The sequence below is a fragment of the Centrocercus urophasianus genome, unplaced genomic scaffold (assembly GCF_019232065.1).
Source record: "Centrocercus urophasianus isolate 14NV4802_14NV808 unplaced genomic scaffold, USGS_Curo_1.0 seq_12, whole genome shotgun sequence".
In the NCBI taxonomy this organism is placed as follows: Eukaryota; Metazoa; Chordata; class Aves; order Galliformes; family Phasianidae; genus Centrocercus; species Centrocercus urophasianus.
In genome coordinates, this window is record NW_024884364.1 from 17,567,055 (window position 1) to 17,585,662 (window position 18,608).

The 18,608-nt window shown below is 35.6% G+C and overlaps 1 protein-coding gene across 2 annotated transcripts in view; it reads right to left on the reverse strand.

Moving 5' to 3' along the window:
- CADM2 (cell adhesion molecule 2) overlaps nucleotides 1-15,737 on the reverse strand; it is a 178,844-nt gene extending 163,107 nt beyond the window's left edge. For both annotated transcript variants that reach the window (XM_042810409.1, XM_042810408.1), the window contains exons 1-2: nucleotides 15,716-15,737; nucleotides 12,657-12,806 (exon numbers count right to left, since the gene is read on the reverse strand). In XM_042810409.1, the coding sequence (XP_042666343.1) occupies nucleotides 12,657-12,806; nucleotides 15,716-15,737 (172 nt within the window). The remainder of the gene's footprint in view (nucleotides 1-12,656; nucleotides 12,807-15,715) is intronic.
- Nucleotides 15,738-18,608: the final 2,871 nt, after the last annotated feature.

Consider the following 18,608-nt stretch of genomic DNA (forward strand, 5'->3'; position numbering starts at 1 on the left):
GGCATAAGTACTTTGATGGAATTAGCAGTGGTGAATTAGGAAATAGCCTTATATTCTGTTCCTACCACTAAAAATTACCACTCCAGTGGCAGAACCAGAACAAAGGAAAGAATCAGAAGGAAACCAGCTGCAGATTTTCTGATAGAACAGAAGAGTACATTTCCTTCTGCTGATGATTTCACATTGCCATTAACTAACATCTGGCGGTGGGGCAGAACAGATAACTACAGACAATATAATTGTAAACATTACTATTAGATTTGTCAAGAGCTCAGTTGTCTGAGTCCTTAAGCCATCTTCATTCCTTGTCTGATTTTATCACAAGATGTGCCTATAATAAACATTTATTATGCAAAACTTAAAAACGATCAGTGATTCTTTATAATAATAACACTTAATCAAGTACATCAGAAGAATATGCTGTGCATCTGTATGAAACCAAAACAGGGACTACATAAATTTTTTCTGTACACTTGGAAAAAAAAGTTCTTTAAAGATAGCGTTTGGCATGGGTTAATCACCTCTTTCATTAGAGAAAGAAATACATACTGAGAATATTTTTCTGCCATCTGACTAAGCAATGAGCCAGTACAACTGTAAATCTTCCATATATTCCCCATGGTTCACCTCTACAGAGGCAATTCTTTACTTTTCAGATCCTATCCATTTTCAGATGATCATTGCACTAACTGTATACAAAAACTTTATATCATGCTGTTAAAAGAAATGGAATGTGACAGTTCTGCGATCCTCCTAAGAAACACTTACAATTAAGAGGCTGAATTATTCTTATATATTTTTACTTTTTAATGTAATAGCAATAACAATGAAAACATTCATTCTAGTACATACAATGCAGTGGTTCATTTTCTAATGTTCTAATGGCTGATATAACGTATTTATCTGTAATTGAGGTAAACATGATTTTAGAGTACTATTTTATCCCCACGATCTCATACTATGAATATAAATTCCAACTCATTGGAATATTTCTTCATTTGAATAAAGCAGATTTTAAGTCGTCTGCACTTCTTCATACTATTTCCAAACTTTAGAAGTACTAGTTCTATGTAATACTTACCCATATTACAGAGAGCCTCATGCAAGTTCGATCAAGTTTGACATATTCATTTAACACGGTTCAATTCAGGCAAGTTTTCCCTCTGTGTTAGTACTAAGCAGAACAACCATGATATTAAAATAGAAATGATGGGATCTGCACCGAGGCAATACAATAATTTCATTCAAGTTTGGAAAAACAGAGGTGACAGCCACTTTATTTTCAGGCTGCAAAATAAACCAAAAAGGCCTGAAAGATATCAGAATGGAGAATATGCCTTCTATGAAATCAAATAAAGAAATACAGAAGTGCTAAGACTGTACCTTGTGATGCTCCTTCTATAAACCAAACTTTTGTTCACTGATGTAAACTGAATCACCACCAGATAATCTGTATGCAAAGAATGATCTAGTAAGGTGGCATTACATTTTTTCCTATGGATGTTATTTCAGATAACAAGAAATTCTATTTAAGTTGATTTTTCTTCTATTTAACACACATTTGAGCTGTCAGTGTAGTTACATAGTATTATTCTCTTAGGCTGCCACTGGGTAATAAAGCTAAAGATAGAAATAAAATAATAACAGCCTGTGACAGGTTACATTTAAAATGGTTGATCAGACTGATCAATGGGACATTGCTTTTAAAGCTAAATTCAGGTGCAAAGAAGGAAAAGATAACTGTTGAGCTCCACAGTTTGTTCATATCTCACTGAACTGGAAGACATTTGGGATGCAGCCTCAGTCTTAATGCAGCTGCCACATACAGAAAAATCCTCCTTTTTTTTCTCACACTCCATAACATAAACACACATCTGCCTTTCTCTTCCAAAAATAATTCTGTTAGCATCTATACTCTTGTAGAATCTATGTTAGTCTAAACTCATAGCTGGTTTTCATGTTAAATTTCAAAAGCTTTTTTATTTTTTCATGTGATTCTGTATTTTTAAACAGTATTCTGAACACTTAGCAATATTTTACAATTAATGCATAGACAAGTATTATCAGTGTCCACAGATTAGTTGTTACAAGTGATTTTTATATTTTTATAACACTTGTTAACATGCCTTGAACTTTCTTGCACCACAGGTTTTCTGTTGTATGTTTTGTTTTCTTCTCCATTTACACAATTGCCTATTGGTTTTGTGTTTCCTCAAGCTCCTTTTATCCAGAGTACAAACCTCTGAAAGTAATCTCATTCTAGTTGATTCAGTTCTCGTTTCTGTTCAATTTAAAGTTATTTTCTCTGGCTCACAGCAGAACATCACACAGTCTCTCTCACTGAGTTATTGAGGATTTTCACCCCATATCAGCAGCTCATCAGCAATTACTTTTCTGCACACACATCCTTAAAGATCTGGGACATGATGATTTGTTACACTTTCTGTGCCGAAACAATCATGAAGGAAGTTCCTTAAATAAGTTTCTACCACGAAGGGAACAGAGATGAGCAATTCCTATATTAAGCAGTACTTGATAGATTTTCATTTTTATTCCAGAAACTGACAATAACACTTTTATGTTCATACACAATGAAAGAGTACATTTAGTGCTCCAATTTAAATGTAGTTGGATATATTCAAATCATTGGGTTCACTGAGGTGAGCAGTCTATAAAACAGATACAGAATATATAGAATCATAGAGTGCTTTGGCTTGGAAGGGATGGTAAAGATCATCATGGCCTTGAATTATCTGCCTTTTTGATAGGCTTCATAACATCTAATGTTTGATGTGGTAAACTTTAGTTTGCTTCCCACTTTCAGTGGAAATTCAAATAAGGCTTATTATTTTTAGTGATAGAATGGGTTTTGTGCAAACTTAATCTTCTGCGTTCATTTTCTTTATTTCTACAAAGAACACTTTATCCTAAACAAAACTGGGGTTTTCTTCCTTCATATCACTTGGTACCTGCTGACAAGGGCATATTTTTATTGTGATTTAACATAATAGTTCTCTATTTTACTTAAGCATTCTATTTATTTTACTTTAAACACTAAATACTCCAGACTTTTAACATTATGTTTTCCTAGCGTGGCTTAAAGTGAATCTGTAGTAATATCTTCTCCAGATTTAGGTTAAAGAGAAGCAAACCCATGCTACCAGCGAAGAAAAGATCCAAGCTGTCTTACCCTTTACTAAGCCTGAAAATAGAAATAAGGAAATAAAAGAAATAAGGAAAACACACTGCAGAGATATCCACACTCATTTTGTGGCAATTAGGTCTAACTCAGAAAGAATTTATCTACCTTAGTTTATAAATTGTTAAATCCTTCTAATATTGAATAGACTTGCCAGCATGGATCACAGGCAGCTTGGGGACTTGCCCCATCACTTTTGACTGAGTAATCTGGACTGTCCATACAATCTGGCAAGCCAAGAGCCTTCATCGTTTCAGAGAACCTGTTATTTCAGTATGCAGTGGATTCAGGCCCACAGGTACAATCATGTTATCAAATCAGCTTCTGGGATGGGTTTGGAGTTCAAGTGAGTCACATATGGCTAATCCAGACTGATAGACAATGTTTCTGGTATTCTTTTATTTTTTTCCTATACAGCAGTCACTGTCTTTCAGTCGCATACTTCAGCAGTTTCCCCTCCCTCCCCCCCCAGTCACTCAGGTAATTCACTAAAAATATGTTGTTGAATCACTCTTCTAGACTACATTTCTCTTGAACTACTGTTTTTATTCCCTCAGCAGTTGCTGACTGATAGTTAGCCTCTACCTTAACCCTTCAAGTTGCAGTTGAAATGGCACTCACTGTACCAACTGCTAATGGTCTACAGTTGCTGTGATAACATTAATTCATTTGTTGTTTCTGTTTCAAACCCTTTGGATTTATTGTTTCCAGTATCAATAGTCAGTGTGTTGTGGAATCAGATTTTATACCTGTTAAGCTACATGCATATTTATAAGACACAAGTCAGTAGCTAAAATATTTTTTTCAGCTGACCTAATTTGCATTGAGGAACCTTGTAGAATCTGGATGGACCTGCCAGCAACAAACAGCTAACACAAGTGCTACCCAGATGTTTGTTCACGGCTGTGCACTTCACACACTGTGCCTTGCAGACACTGTCATGTTTTCAGAGGGTTCTTTTTCATCCTTATAAGAGTTTTATTATTCAGATGCAAAGCCAAGAATGCACTTGTGTTTTGGATATTTCCATATTTTTATGTGGAACATATCACTTCTTCCTGTCCTATGTTTGCCTCTCCACTCTAATATTTTTAAAATATTTTTCTACTTTTATCCTAAAGCATTGTCTACTTCTTTGTAATCTGATACGCTATTTCTAAGTACTGAAACTTCAACTTTTTCCACTGCTGCTATTTTCAGTTGAGAAGCACTACTTATATCAGCTCTGCAAATATCAGCTGTTCTTTGCAATGTCAGTTCCCTTTTTTTTTTTTTTTTTTTTTTTTTTTCCCTACGAAGTTAAGTATTCTTGGATCTAGCAATCATTTACACAACAAAACATTCAGGTTCTGGTCTCTTTGGTAGTTCTCTCATTCCTATTGTACTGAAGATGTGATATAACAATCAGTATTCTTGCTTGTCACATAGTTTCTTCTTGAAAAAAAAAAAAAAAACACACACACAAAAAAACAAACAAACAATAAAAACCACCAAGAAATCAACTAAAAACACCTTTGCTTTCCCAAAGGAACAATGTTCACTATGATTAAAAACAAAATGCCTTTTACTGCCTACCATCATGTTCTTTATGATGTACAATGTTGAGCTCTACTACTCCTGGATCTACTGCCTATCACAGAGAACCTATTCTCCCTCTTGTCCTTCTCTGCACTCCAATTGTTCCTCAGTATCATTTCCTCTTAGAGTTGTCTGAAAGAAAACAACAGGTTCAAATTTATTGTAATATACCATTAGCGCAGAGAGGTCAGCTGTAAGAAATTTCTCTTTACATTCTTTATTTTGACTCCCTTCTACATACTCTCTGAAAAATAAAAATTATATATATATATATGCTTTAAGAGATTCTTTTCCATTTAAAACAAAAATAGGCACCAGCCTGAGTGCAAACATTCCTGACAGGGTAAGCTTAGCAGTGTCATCACAACTATCACCTCATTTCAGCATATTCCAGTGCATCGCATCAGCTTCATTCTCCATTTAGCTTGAGTGCTAGCCAACTTAGTTTCTGCACATACTCACATTTCAGCACAATATAATGCAAACTCCTACACTTTCTAACTATCTCTACAATATGCTCATTTATGCTCTTAGTATTGTTATGAAAATGAAAAAGTAAATGCTGTAAGTGGGAGTAGTTTCACTAATTTATTACAATGAAATAATATTCTAATGCACTGTAATACATTTTTAAGTGAAATTTTCACACTCATGAAGACAATACTGTCAAGATATTTTAACAGAACTCCTGTCCCTTTTATCATGCTATCTTTTTTAGGATACATGAACAAAAGCATTTGGGTTTTCAGAAGTGGCTGGTTTTGATACCTCGGTTTTTGAGGATCAGGTGAGATATCTCTTGTTCTCAGAAACTCTATAGAGAGTTCTTTTTTTTCCTTCCCCCCCCCACAAATATAGTAAGCAACTATTATTCAAGATTGTTTAAACTTCTTTCCTAACCATGGTTCAGAGGTAAAGCATACTGGTTTTTAACGGAATGGAGTCAGTTTTCTCCATAGCAATCCATATGATGCGCTGGTTCAGATGTGAGGCCACAGTAATGTTGACAACACACTGGTGTTTTGGCTGTTTTTGAGCAGTGTCTATACAGTGCTTTCTCTGTTTCTCATTCTGGCCTCTCCCAGGGAGAAATCTGGAGGTGGCCAGGAGGCTGTGATGGGACACAACCAGGAGAGCTGAGCAGAACTGACCCAAAAGATACTCCACACTATAACTGTGGATGTGGAACTGACAGATCTCCCTAATATATAACATTAAATTCAGTCACAAATCTTGGAAGAACTATTCCAAAAGATCATCATGGAAAACTCTCTATGAAAACATTTTCCTCCTCTAAACCAGATTTCTATCTGCTACAATTTTGGCTTTGAATGCTAGAAACTTGTCAAATGTTATAAATATTTAAAGCTATTGCTACCAAATTGGGGAAAAAAGAATTAAAAAAAAAGAAAGAAAATCCATTCCCTCTGCATCTCTTATATACAATTATTAAGTCATAGTTTGACAACTGTCTAAATAGTTTTCCTTGTTGTTTCTTTGTTTTTTTGTGGTTTTGTTTTTTTTTTTTTTTTTGCCTTTTTGCAGTGCTTTTCAGTCTTTATCACAGGTTTGCTAGAAGGCATTACCTCACTGAGTGAGTCTATTAAATTTTAAGTAACAGTGAATCTTTAATTTCTATGTGTACCCTAGAATGGAGTTCAGCTGGGTCATCATCTACAGTCTGATCCCATCTCCACTCTATTATGCAACAGGTAACAGAGCATGTGAAGGTAGAGACAGAAGTTCATTCATCATTGTTGCCTGATCTCACATTACTTAACTGCTAATACTCAGTTTTCCGAATAACAGCCTGATCACCTCCCTGTTTGTCTAACTAATCTAAAGCATATATTTCCTACTTTTCTCTCTATTCCTAAAAAACCACTATTTTCTTTGCTTCTTTTTTTTCTCTGAGCTGATTGCTCTCTGCGGATTGTTTGTTTACACGTATACCTACATGTGAAATTCAACTGCTTACAAAAATTGTAAAATGACATTCTGGAAGTTCAGCATTTCTCTCCCCTTCCCCAATCAGAATTCTCAAATGATTCTTCTTTTCTGTATAGATCAGTATCCGAGGCTGACTCATCCCACAGTGGCATAAATTGGGGTTAAACTTAAATTCAATATCTGGACTCTGGCTTCCACAAAACAAGTCAGTGTAAACTAGAAAGAATAGCATGACTACAACAGGAGGGAGACAGGATTTTAAACCCAGCAAGTGCCACAGAACTTCTATCATTTCTATTATTATTCAGTTTTGATAGCACCATAGTAAGAATTAAAGATCTTTGCAGTCATGATTCCCTCTAAGCTGACATATGTAGTTAAAATTCCATGCCTTGTGCACTGTGAGTTTCTGGGTCTCTCTTGAAATGTCTTATATTGAGGGGGGGAAAAAAAAAAAAAGGAAAAAAAGAAAAAAAAAAAAAAGGCAGGAGTTGCTTTCTGGAGCCAAAAGGCATGATGCTTTTATCAAACATGTCCTGCCTCTAAATTTACCCAGCAGTTCTAACATGACAGTGCCAGCCCTGAGAGGGTACAATTGCAGGACCTTTCAAGCAGGTGCTATACCCAAATGCATCCCTACAAGTTCATCTGCAGCATTGTGCCCAACAGTGAAGCTCAGGGGAGATCTGCAAGTACAGTGCCCTCTCGTAACCCTTCTCTAGTACACAAGTGTCTTTGAAAGCTTTCAAGACCATGGGGAGTAATACAAATGCCAAGCACTCTTACATGTAACGTAATCAAAGGTCATCTGAAGAAACATATTCTGCTTCTGAAGGATGAATAATCCTGAGGTTGGAATACACTAATGTTTTAGTAAAACATGAAAGTGCTACTACTTGATGAAAGCACAAGAGAAATGTGCTGATCTTTGATTAGCACCAGGCATATCTCTCATCAAAATACGGTGTGTCAGTCAGAGGCAAGCTTATCATGATCAAGTGTCAACACAGGTGATTTTACTATGGACAGACTTCCAAATTCCCTAAGGTAAAGAGCAGGTACACTTTCATTTGTCTGACCAAACAAAATTTTTAGGTGTATACAAGTTTCTGTTTCTCTTCCTTCTCTTTATTCTGATTGCTCGTTTTTATACTGATAAGTTTAAACAACTTTGGCACCAACAGCCATTGTTTAGCTATACATGTCTGCTTTGCAACTCAGTAACCTACTCCATATGTATCTATAATCTCTACTGAAAGGGAAGGTGAAAAGAAGACTGTTCCAGCAAGCTAAGGGGAAATTCTTTTAAGTCTTCTCTTTACCATCTATGCCATCCATGTGTCCATGCTACCACCTTTTTGTTACACGTATCTATTTATATTTACATCTTTGCATTTATTGCTCACTCTAAATTCTTATGAAATACCACAAGTGAATCCAAAATAAAAAGACCAATATTCATTTAAAATCAAATCCACCAGTTCTACATTGTTGCTCATTGTTCTTCTTCCAAAGGCAGGTATATAATTATAGCTACTTTGGTGCATGAAATGGTACAGAGATTTCTATGGTAATTACTCATTTTAATGGAAAATTGTGTAGGGAAAAACACATTTCATGTGAAGCATGACATTTGCATTTCTTTCTAAAGAGTCTAAACTTGTTCAGAGTGAGCTGTAAACTCATATTTTCCAGGAAGACAAATCTTTAAAATTCTGTCCAAGGGGTACGGTGGGAAACTGAGAACAGTTGCAGGAATTTGCTGAGCTCATTAAAAAATAAGACCATTAAACATTTACAATGGATACACAACATCCTTGAAGCTACAAGTTAGACAAAGCAGAAAAAAATACGTACAAGAAAGATCAACAAATAGACAACATGCTGAATAAGAGGGGCCATCATTGACACCAAATCCACAAGATCAAACATTTGTATTTCCAAGTACTTTAGCTAGCATAAGTTGAAATAATACATTTAATACATTTTAGAGTCCGAAAATCAGACTTGGGGAGAAGCTACTGTTTTATCTTGATTTGCTTAAAAAATAAAGTTATAACTTCTTTTCCTATAGTAGACATGATACATGTGTTCTTTTTCAGGATATCCACACCAATTTTTGTCAGCAGGAATGCGTTTAAATCCTTAAAAACATTTAAATGAAGAGAAAATCTGTGAAACTGAATGAGTTTGCACAATTCTTTCTGCTGCTGGACATCCATTTTCTTATATTCCAGTATCATGTTCATCTAAGCAAAAGAGTTTACACAGTTTTTATTTTTATTTTTTGCTAAGGTAATCTTCAGTATAATAATTAATATGAGAAGCAAACTAGGACTTGGGGAAAAAAAGGCCTTTTAATTGTTGCTCTGGCCTAACATCACTTTTCCTAAGACGTGTCCTAGAAAAGCAACAAAAGCAGAAGATAAAGAAAACATTGCGTTTCTCCTCCCTACAGACCGCTCAATTCCCATCACCACAATGAGTCAAGCACATTTTAAGCCTGTACTTAGAACAAATCACATACTTCAGGTGGTGAGGACCAGGAAATAACCACTGAATCAGTTTCATATGTAGTATATTTTCTGAAAGAAGACTCTACTCATAATTTATTATTATTATTTCAAGCTTGCATAGACTAAGGGAGAAAATGTCTCAAGTTACATATAGTCTCTGACTCTTTCATAAATATTAAATAAGTATTAAATTGCTGAAAAGGTAGGGGAGGAGGTGTTTCTTTCCAACAAAACATCCTCCTAACCAAACAAAATCTGTGCTTTAAAACATGCCTGCATGGCAGTACAAGAGGCAAAAGAATAAGTTAGGATGTAGCTTTTGGCATTAGTGTACTTGGCACTTCCATGTGTAGAACATGTAAAACAGGAAAAGAAAGAATATGACTTTTAACTTTGAAGTCAATGATTGCATCACAGTTCAGAACACAAAATTACACGATGATGACTTCAACAGTATGTGTAATCTGTTTTTAATAAAGTGGAAACTAACTGTAAATTCCTTGTCAAAAGGCACAGGGACTTGGAAGCAAACTTTCCCTCTCTCTAAACAGAGGAATCTGCTGGCATACAGTTAGCTTTATTTTCACCAGAAAATGTTTTGCAAGATAGGGAAAGCAATTTGTACGACAAAGAAGTATGAATGCCCCATCAAAAACAATCTAGCACTGGAGAGCTTTTCACTACAATTTCCTCTATTTTTGGAACCTATTTTGCCATGTCTTGACAGCTGTTAACTTCCTCTTCTACTGCTGTAGTTGGGACTTCCTTTTGAAGTCCTTCCTTTACCTGAATTCCTGCATTGTACTACAAGATTCACAACTGTTAAAGTCCAGAGCAACCAGAATAACTTTAATCTGATTTATTTTATGCATTCTTGTAAGAAAACAATTTATGCTTTCTCAAAAGAAAATAACTTATTAGAAGGTTGTAAAATTAAAGGCATGTGATTCTGATTTTGTTCAGACTATAGTAATATCTCTAATGGATATACATGGAGCTCCTCTAATGTTCTTCTTAGGTTTTCTATACAGAATTTAACCCAGCATCCTCAGGCTCCTACTCAAAAGTTTTCATGAATTTTCAGCTTGAGAAACACAGCAATTAAATAGCAGTTCTCTTAGTGCTGAAGGGAGAAGTAAGACCTTTAGTTTTGGTTAACCCTAGGAGACAGGTTTGAAAAGACTCTAGCTGAGGCTCCTTTCAATAAATTGAAACTCCTTTCAATAAATTAAATGTAATGACTGGATCTAGCAGAAAGCTGCTTTTATAGCCAATGTATGCCCGACTGAGACAAGCAGATAAAGCAAAAAAGAACAAGAAAGTTTTTACAGTTGCATTTGCCACCATTTACTGACAAAATCAAGGTTTTAGAGCTGTAAATATTTCTCATAATCTTGTATCAATAAAGCAAGTATCACTATGTAAAGGAAATATCTTTCTTGTACGCAAAGAACAGAAACAAATGCACACTCAATAAAAATACCAATGAGAAGTTCAATTCCCATTTTCAGAAATGACAGGAAGTTTTCTTTATGACACTTGGATGTACTTCTCAGTGCTCTATGTATATCCATGTTTGGAGAAGTCAAATCAAGATTTGAAAGCTTTTCCTATGTGTGAAGGACTAAACAACTGCCATTGAAGGACCTAGACTTGATCATGTTAGACCTTCTCCCGTCTCATAGATGTTCAGCAGACCCTCTACAAACAAATGATTTAAATCCTAGCATATTCCTCAACATCTTGAGACAAGTTCATTATACAGTACAGCCTTTTAGATTTACACACTTCAGCTCCTCACATTTCCAGTGGGCTACACAGATCGTGACTATGTACTTCATATTACTGCTTGCCATTCAAATTCTGCTGCTTTAATTCGTTGTATTAAAAAGTAACACAAGCTTCAATTATTCTTTGTATAATTAGAGATCTAGCTAAATTATACAGAAAATTAAATTTGTATCAAAATGCCTACACAGTTAAAACTAAACTATTTGCATTTCTCTTCCATCTTTCTCCACATCCTTTAAAATGCTGCTTAGTTATAAAAGATATAGATTTTACAAGTGTTGGTGTGCTCTACCAATAAACTAGTTCTCTCAGTTCTTAGTTTTGCAGACATTGTTAACTAATTCCAAATCACTAACAATTGAAGAAAAAATAAAGTTCTCAATTTAAGTAAAGGTTATAGGATTAGACTTATGGCACTCAAGTTCGCACCTTATAAGCCTTTCACCTTCAAGTCTACATTCAAAGGGTACTTATGATTTCAAACAAATTGCAAATCAGATGATTACACACTATAGGAAATTAGATAAAAGAGAAAGGAACCACTTCAACACTGTAAAGAGATTCTATTCAGCTATTATATTAATAGCAAAAATCCATATTTTGATTGCAGCTTCTGCAGGTATAAAATGACAGGTTTTAGACTCTGCTTTCATTCAAACGCATAGATTCACACAGCGTTTTAAGTCCTGCAGTGTGTTGTAAAGTGTTGCAATTATTTAGCAAGGCATTTGGACAGCTTTTCTTTCACTTTAAACAGATGACTAACTGCACTTCTCATGGCATGTTCAAGAATACATAGCACCTTTCAGATCAAACTCAAGGAGAGAATAAAGTATAAAATACTGTTCAACTGTTGGATGTCCATATCACTAAGATTTACACAAAATTTTTTGCATTTTTGAAGCCAAGTGATGCTTCTATTACTTGTAATTTTTGTTTAACTATCTTCATGGTATCTAATGTTATCTTTAGGTTGACATTCTTTTATGTAAAATAGAATGCTTCACATTTTCAGGTAAGGACAAACGTCTTAGAAATATATTGCATTACAGTGATAATATCCTTCTTTTTCTAAGGTATGAACACTTTCTGGTTCTTTTTCTTAAGTTAACTAAGATTAAAATATTATGCGTGTCATATTTGGAAAAGAGTACACGGAATAAAGATGGACTAACACTAACAACAAAACGAAGCTCCAGTACACCTGAATCAGGTGATTTTACGTATACATAGGTATTAATGCAAATATATACATGCAGACAAAATAATAAAATCAAGTTAAAGTTAAAATTCTTTCCTTGCCAGTCTTATAATACTCTTTAAAGATATTTTGTAACAAAGTTTTCCAAATCAGCTTGCACTAAGAATTTCATATATTATCTTCCCTTAATAACAACATAATATTTTGTACAAAAGGAAGAAATACAATGAAACATGTTTACCCATGAGAAAAACAGATTAAATAACATATTATTTCATAATTACAGCTGAAAGCACATATTCCTAGAACATATTCCTATTCTTTCAACATTACATATTCCTATTCCTACAACATTACATTACAATTGCAATTCTGTCTTAGAAAAAATGCTGCAGAACCATGAGTTCTGGAAATAATTTACCTTTCTTGTCGTCGAAGTACAGTGTCTGTTGAGCTGGATTTGACCACTGGAGGGAGGTGTTATCGTTTTGATCGACCCTGCAGGTCAAATTTGCCGTTCCCCCTTCAACAACTGTGACATTCTGTGTAAGTGGAAACTGCCCTTGGCTACCTAAGGAGGGATGGGAGGGAAGTAGAAGGGAAGAAAAGGAGGAAAAAAAAGATTTCAGTTGTAGAACTGAATTTATTGCAACAGCTACACACAGGTGACTGTGTAACAATATTCATCAAGAAGTATAATGCAAAAAACTGGAGAAAAAAATAGATAATATATTCTCTGCAGAAATGAAACAGAAAAATGAATTTAAGAAATACTGATATTATTTTTCTTTTTTTCCTGTATGTGATATGATTTAGCTTCAAAGAAGTAGCCTGCAATCTTCATTTTCTAAGACACACATACAAATCCAGATGTCCATGATATGAATCCGCATAGGGCTCACATATTGCAGACGCATACAGATGTCTCAGTAGAGATAATACTGTTAAAATGCTCCTGAAAACACCACTAAAAACATAATGTAAAATCAACATACCTTTTCTTAAACAGACAGGGTAGCCTAGATTCCCTGTTTCATTTTATGATTTTTGAAGAACTCTTGGGATGATGTTTTTTCTGTCAAGTTTGGAATATTGTTAGATAAAAACATAGTGTGAATATAATACCAGATACATCCTCTGCTGAGAGAATATAACCTGATCATATATGAAAATGGAAGCAATGATGTAGTAGTTCTCTTTCACATCTGCGAGTCTATCCCAAAGCATTACAAATCACATTAAGTGTTTGCTGAGAAGTCACTGGGAAAATTTCCAAATACCTCTATACAATATAGGAACAGTATCAGCCAGGTTCTTGAATCACAAGCATTTTCAATGGCATAGTTAGACTGAAGTGTTGCTTTGTGTATTGCAAAAATAGCACCCCTTGCCAAACAGTACATTCTGACAAGAATAGCACAAGGGAGCACAGTAAAAATGTGGGACATCTTCTTTTTTCTTTTTCATAGGGATGGGGAAAGAAAAGAAAATTATCAGAGAGGTATGCTTAATCAGTGCAAAGATACAATGAAAAAAATAGACAGTCCAATAGACTAAATCAAATACATGCTTCTTTCTTTTATACAGGACCTAATAATACAAGACATGCTCATGTTAGCTAACTATGCTAGAATAAGAAATATTACAAGATCGGCACTCAAGTGGAATGCATCAGAAGTGAAAAATCCCCTTACCGTCTTAGAGGAGTGAATATAAACATAAGTATGTTGAAAAAAACTATTGTACCTATTGTATAATAGGTACAATAACACATAAAACTATTGTCTAGTATACAGATTTTCAGGTCATTTTACAGATTTTTCAGACCATAGTAAGGAATTACTAAATAAGGGATTAACTAAACTTCTACTTGACCTGCTGATGTTGCAATAAATAAATAAATAAATAAAAATGCAGCTCTAGTAAGGTTTTGATAACTGTTCATTTTCCTACACAAAATAATTTTGTTGGCCTTATACCTGGTGTGTAAATACTGACACCATAAAAGCTCGGAGTATTCTGATAATCCAACACCCTTCATATGTAGTTTCTTTAAAAAAAAAAAAAAAAAACAAACTCTTCTACTACTGAAGTGCTTATAATCTAAATAAATAAATAAGATAAATCATCAGCAGTGCTAAGAAAGGGAATTTGAATCTCGAGGCCAGCTTTGGCTGCAGCAACCATGAAATGGAGGATTTCAAGATCCTTAGACCAGTGAGGATGACATACAGCAAGCTCACTACCCTAGACTTCAGGAGAGCTGACTTCAGCCTCTTCAGGGATCTGCTTGATAGTGTTAAATGAGATAAAGTCCTTGAGGGAAAAATGGTCCAAGAAGGCTGAGTAATATTCATGGGTCATCTCCTCCAAGCTCAAGAGCAATGCATCCCAATAAAGAGGAAGTTATGCGAAAACACTGTAAGACCTGTATCAATGAACAAGGAGCAAAAAGAAAGCCTACAGAGTTTGGAAGCAAGGACAGGCAGCCTGGGAGGAATACAGACAAATAGTCTGAGCAGCCTGTTATCAGGTTAGAAAAGCTAAAGCCCTGATTGATAGAATAAAATCTGATCAGAGACATCAAGGGTAACAAAAAAAGGCTTCTGTAAGTACATCAATGAAAAAAGGAAAGAGTGGGCCCTCTCTGTGAGACCTGGTTAGTTGGGATATGAAGAAAGCTGAGATTTTGAAGGATTTTTTGCCTGTCTTCACCACTAAGTGTCCTAGCCACATCACCCAAGTTGCAGATGGCAAAATCTGGGACTGGGACAATGAAGAATTGTCCACTACAGAAGACCAGGTTCAAGGCCAAGAAACCTGAAGGCGCATATGTTTGTGAGACCTGATGAGATGAATCCAGTCTGTCTCATCTCAGTAGATCCTCCTGGAAACGATGCTAGGAGAATATTGGTGAAAGCCAATATGGTTTCACTAAAGGCAAATTGTTCCTGACAAGTCTGGTGATGTCCTATGATGAGCTTACAGCATTGGTGGATAAGGGAAGAGTAATTGCCATCATCTACTTGGCCTTGTAGAAAGCATTTCACCCTGTCCCACAAAACATCCTTATCTGTAAACTAGAGAAACATGGACTTGATGGATGGACTACTTGATGGATAGGGAATTAGCTGGATGGTCACACATAAAGCACTGAGCTCAACAGCTCGAAGTCCAGGTGGAGACCAGTAACAGAGTATTGGAACAGATGCTATTTTATATCTTCATTGATGACATGGATGACTGGATTAAGTGCAACCTCGTCAAATTTCCACACCAAGCTGCTGGACAGAATGGAAGCCTTTCAGAGGGACCTATACAGAGGTGGGTCTTCATGTACCTCATGAAGTTCAACAAGATCAAGTGTAAGGTCCTGCCCTGGAGTTGGGGCAATCCCAGGCACAAATATAGGCTGGGTAATGAGTAGATTGAGAGCAGCTCTGAGGACTTGGGGGTGCTGCTGGTTGCTGGAAATCTCACCACGAACCAGTAATCTGCACATGCAGCTCAGAAAGCCATCTGTATCCCAAACTGCTCTAAAAGAAGCTTGTCTAGCTGGTCACAGGAATTGATTGTCCACATCTACTATGCTCTCATGAGACCCCACCTACCTACGGTACTGAGATTAGCTCTGGGACCTCCAACATAAGAAGGACATTGGATCTGTTGGATCTGCTGAGGAAAGTCTAGAGCAGGGCCATGAGGATGATCAGAGGGCTAAGGTACCTCCGCTACAAAGTCAGGCTGAGAGAGCTGGGATTATTCAAGCTGGAGAAGAGAAGGCTTTGGGGAGACTTTATAGCAACCTTCCAGTATCCATAGGAAAGAAAGAAGAACTTTATACAAGGACATGAATAGAACAGGACATTAGTACATTATTACAACTTGTGGCCATTTCCCTGGGTCCTGTTTGTTGCCTGGGAGAAGAGGCCAAACCCCTCCTCCTCATAACCTCCCTTCAGGTAGTTATAGAGAGCAATGAGGTCTCCCCTGAGCCTCCTCTTCTCCAGACTGAACAATCCCAGCTCCCTCACACACTCCTCATAAGATTTGTGCTCCAGACCCCTCACCAGTTTTGTTGCCCTTCTCTGGACCGCTCCAGGGTGTTTTGTACAAATACCATCTTCCCGTAGATGTCTAAAGTGCAAAATTTACTATTTACTTATGTTCTTGGTAAGAGGGTATTTACTATTAGCAAGACAACAAATGCAGTAAATAAAAATATGAAGTATTGCAAATACCATGTCTATATTAAATACTGCGAAAAATAAATGCGAAAATTCTCATGACATCTTCTGTGTCTGACACTTCATTAATCAAATGCTTCTTCTTGAAAACCACACACTGAGAAATGCTTGATGAGTTAAAAAATCATAAACAAGAGTGAAAAAAAAAAAACAAAAAAAAAAAACAGAAGAGATTTGTCATTTTCTTTCATTTCTTCTCTTTCAACTCCACTGTGTCAAGGAATCTCAAGATATTGCATAAATTGCTTATTGCTTAAATTAGAATTTTAAAAATCCAGAAAAAATGCACACAGCCTGTTATTTCTTCCACTAAATTATAAGATCTTACCAAAGAAATAACCTTCTAAAGTATGAGCTGCAGATAAGAGGCTATGGAGGCTAAAATAGGTTTTGCATATAAAAAGCATTAAACAGAGCCTAGTGCCAATGAAATCTGAATCAGTGACTGTGATTTACATTTGACTATCTTCTGTTCATATTTTTTAATAAAGAACTAATGTAATGATTCAGAACCCTATTCATATGATTTGGGAAATCTTCCTAGGATTATCCCACATTCTTTTTTGATATTATAGTTCCTACAGTGAACATCTCAACGTGTATGCAATCTCTTATTTACTAATTATGGTCATGTCATAGCCTTATTGATCAGAACTGTACTTAGAATGTAAAATGCTGCTTGGCCACTTAAGTGGAAACTGCAGGTCCCTGGATCTGAAAGAGGTCTAGAATTTTTTTTTTCTCTTACCCCTGTATTGAGTGCTGATGTTTTAGAAATTAATCAAATAAAATTAACAGAGCATACAAAAGTCAAAGGAAAGAATTCCCCCTATCCCTTATCAATACAGAAAATGCATATAGTTTGATTGGAAGCCTGCAGTGAAATAAGAGATATAAAGAAAATGAGCCAATAATTTTGGAAATTAGCTTAAGAGGAAGAAAGGAAGACTGTATGCAAGATAGAAAAATAGAAAAAGCAAGAGCAAAAGAATCAGTACATATCTTAAACAAGAACAAAACTTCTAGTAAATTACGGAAAACTAAGAAAAAAACATTTAGATTAACTTTTTTGCTTATACCAGCTTCTCACTTGAGTTACTGAAGGACATCTGAGACAAGAGAAAAGGTTTATAAAAGCCCAGAAGCAGATAAATAAATGCTATAGAAAGCATGAGGCCATTTAAAATAGTATTAAATGTGGCTTTTATGCCACTGAGCTCTGGTCCTTGTAGGAGAAGTCTCATTTCTGTTAAGCAGGTAGTATGTGCTCACAAAGCACAGAAGAGAAGCTGCCAGCCCTCAGCATGACCATTTACAGCAATACCTTTTACCATCATTGAAGCATACAAGGTTTTCCCAGCTATCTCTAAGTACCATCATCCAGCAATGGGGGCAGCAGCTTCTGCACCAGTACATTAACTCATGGCTGGAGGCTATCAACTGGAATCAGAATATCATTTCCAATGGGACTTGCCTAGGATATCTTGTTACCATTGCAAAAAAACAAACAAACAAAAAAACACTCATATCCTGTAGAACTGAGTATGATAGTTCTGACCCATACAGATAGTCCCATTAAATCAAGAGTGGTTAGTGGTGAGCTTTCAGGAAGAAGGTAGGCATGACTGAGGGCAGATTATTCAGATTCAACAAACCTGGTATGTTGAAAGAAACACATCTTTCATAATTTCGAGATATGGAAATTACCTCTGTAGTTCTCTAGTATGGAAATTTTATAATATTTAATAGTGAATGTTAAACTTTGCCTTAACTTCTTCCTTAAAACTGCAGCAGACACTGAATGAGAAAACATTCTTTAAGAAAAACATTCCACCTTTAAGAAGTCTAGCAATGGAAATCCCAATGGCACCTCTGGTAACTTTTTTTAGTGAGTAACAGCTATCACTGTTTAAATGAAAAAAAAAAAAAAAAAAAAAAAAAAAAAAAACTTTTTTCTGGTAGTCTGAATTAGTCTTACTGCAGCACTGAGCATCCATGGGCTCTTGTTACATCTTCTTCCCTGCTCTGAAGAGCCCTCTATTATCAAATTTCTCTTTCTTCTGCCGGTACTTACAGATTATGATCATATCACCCATTAACCTTATCTTTGATAAGCTAAATAAATT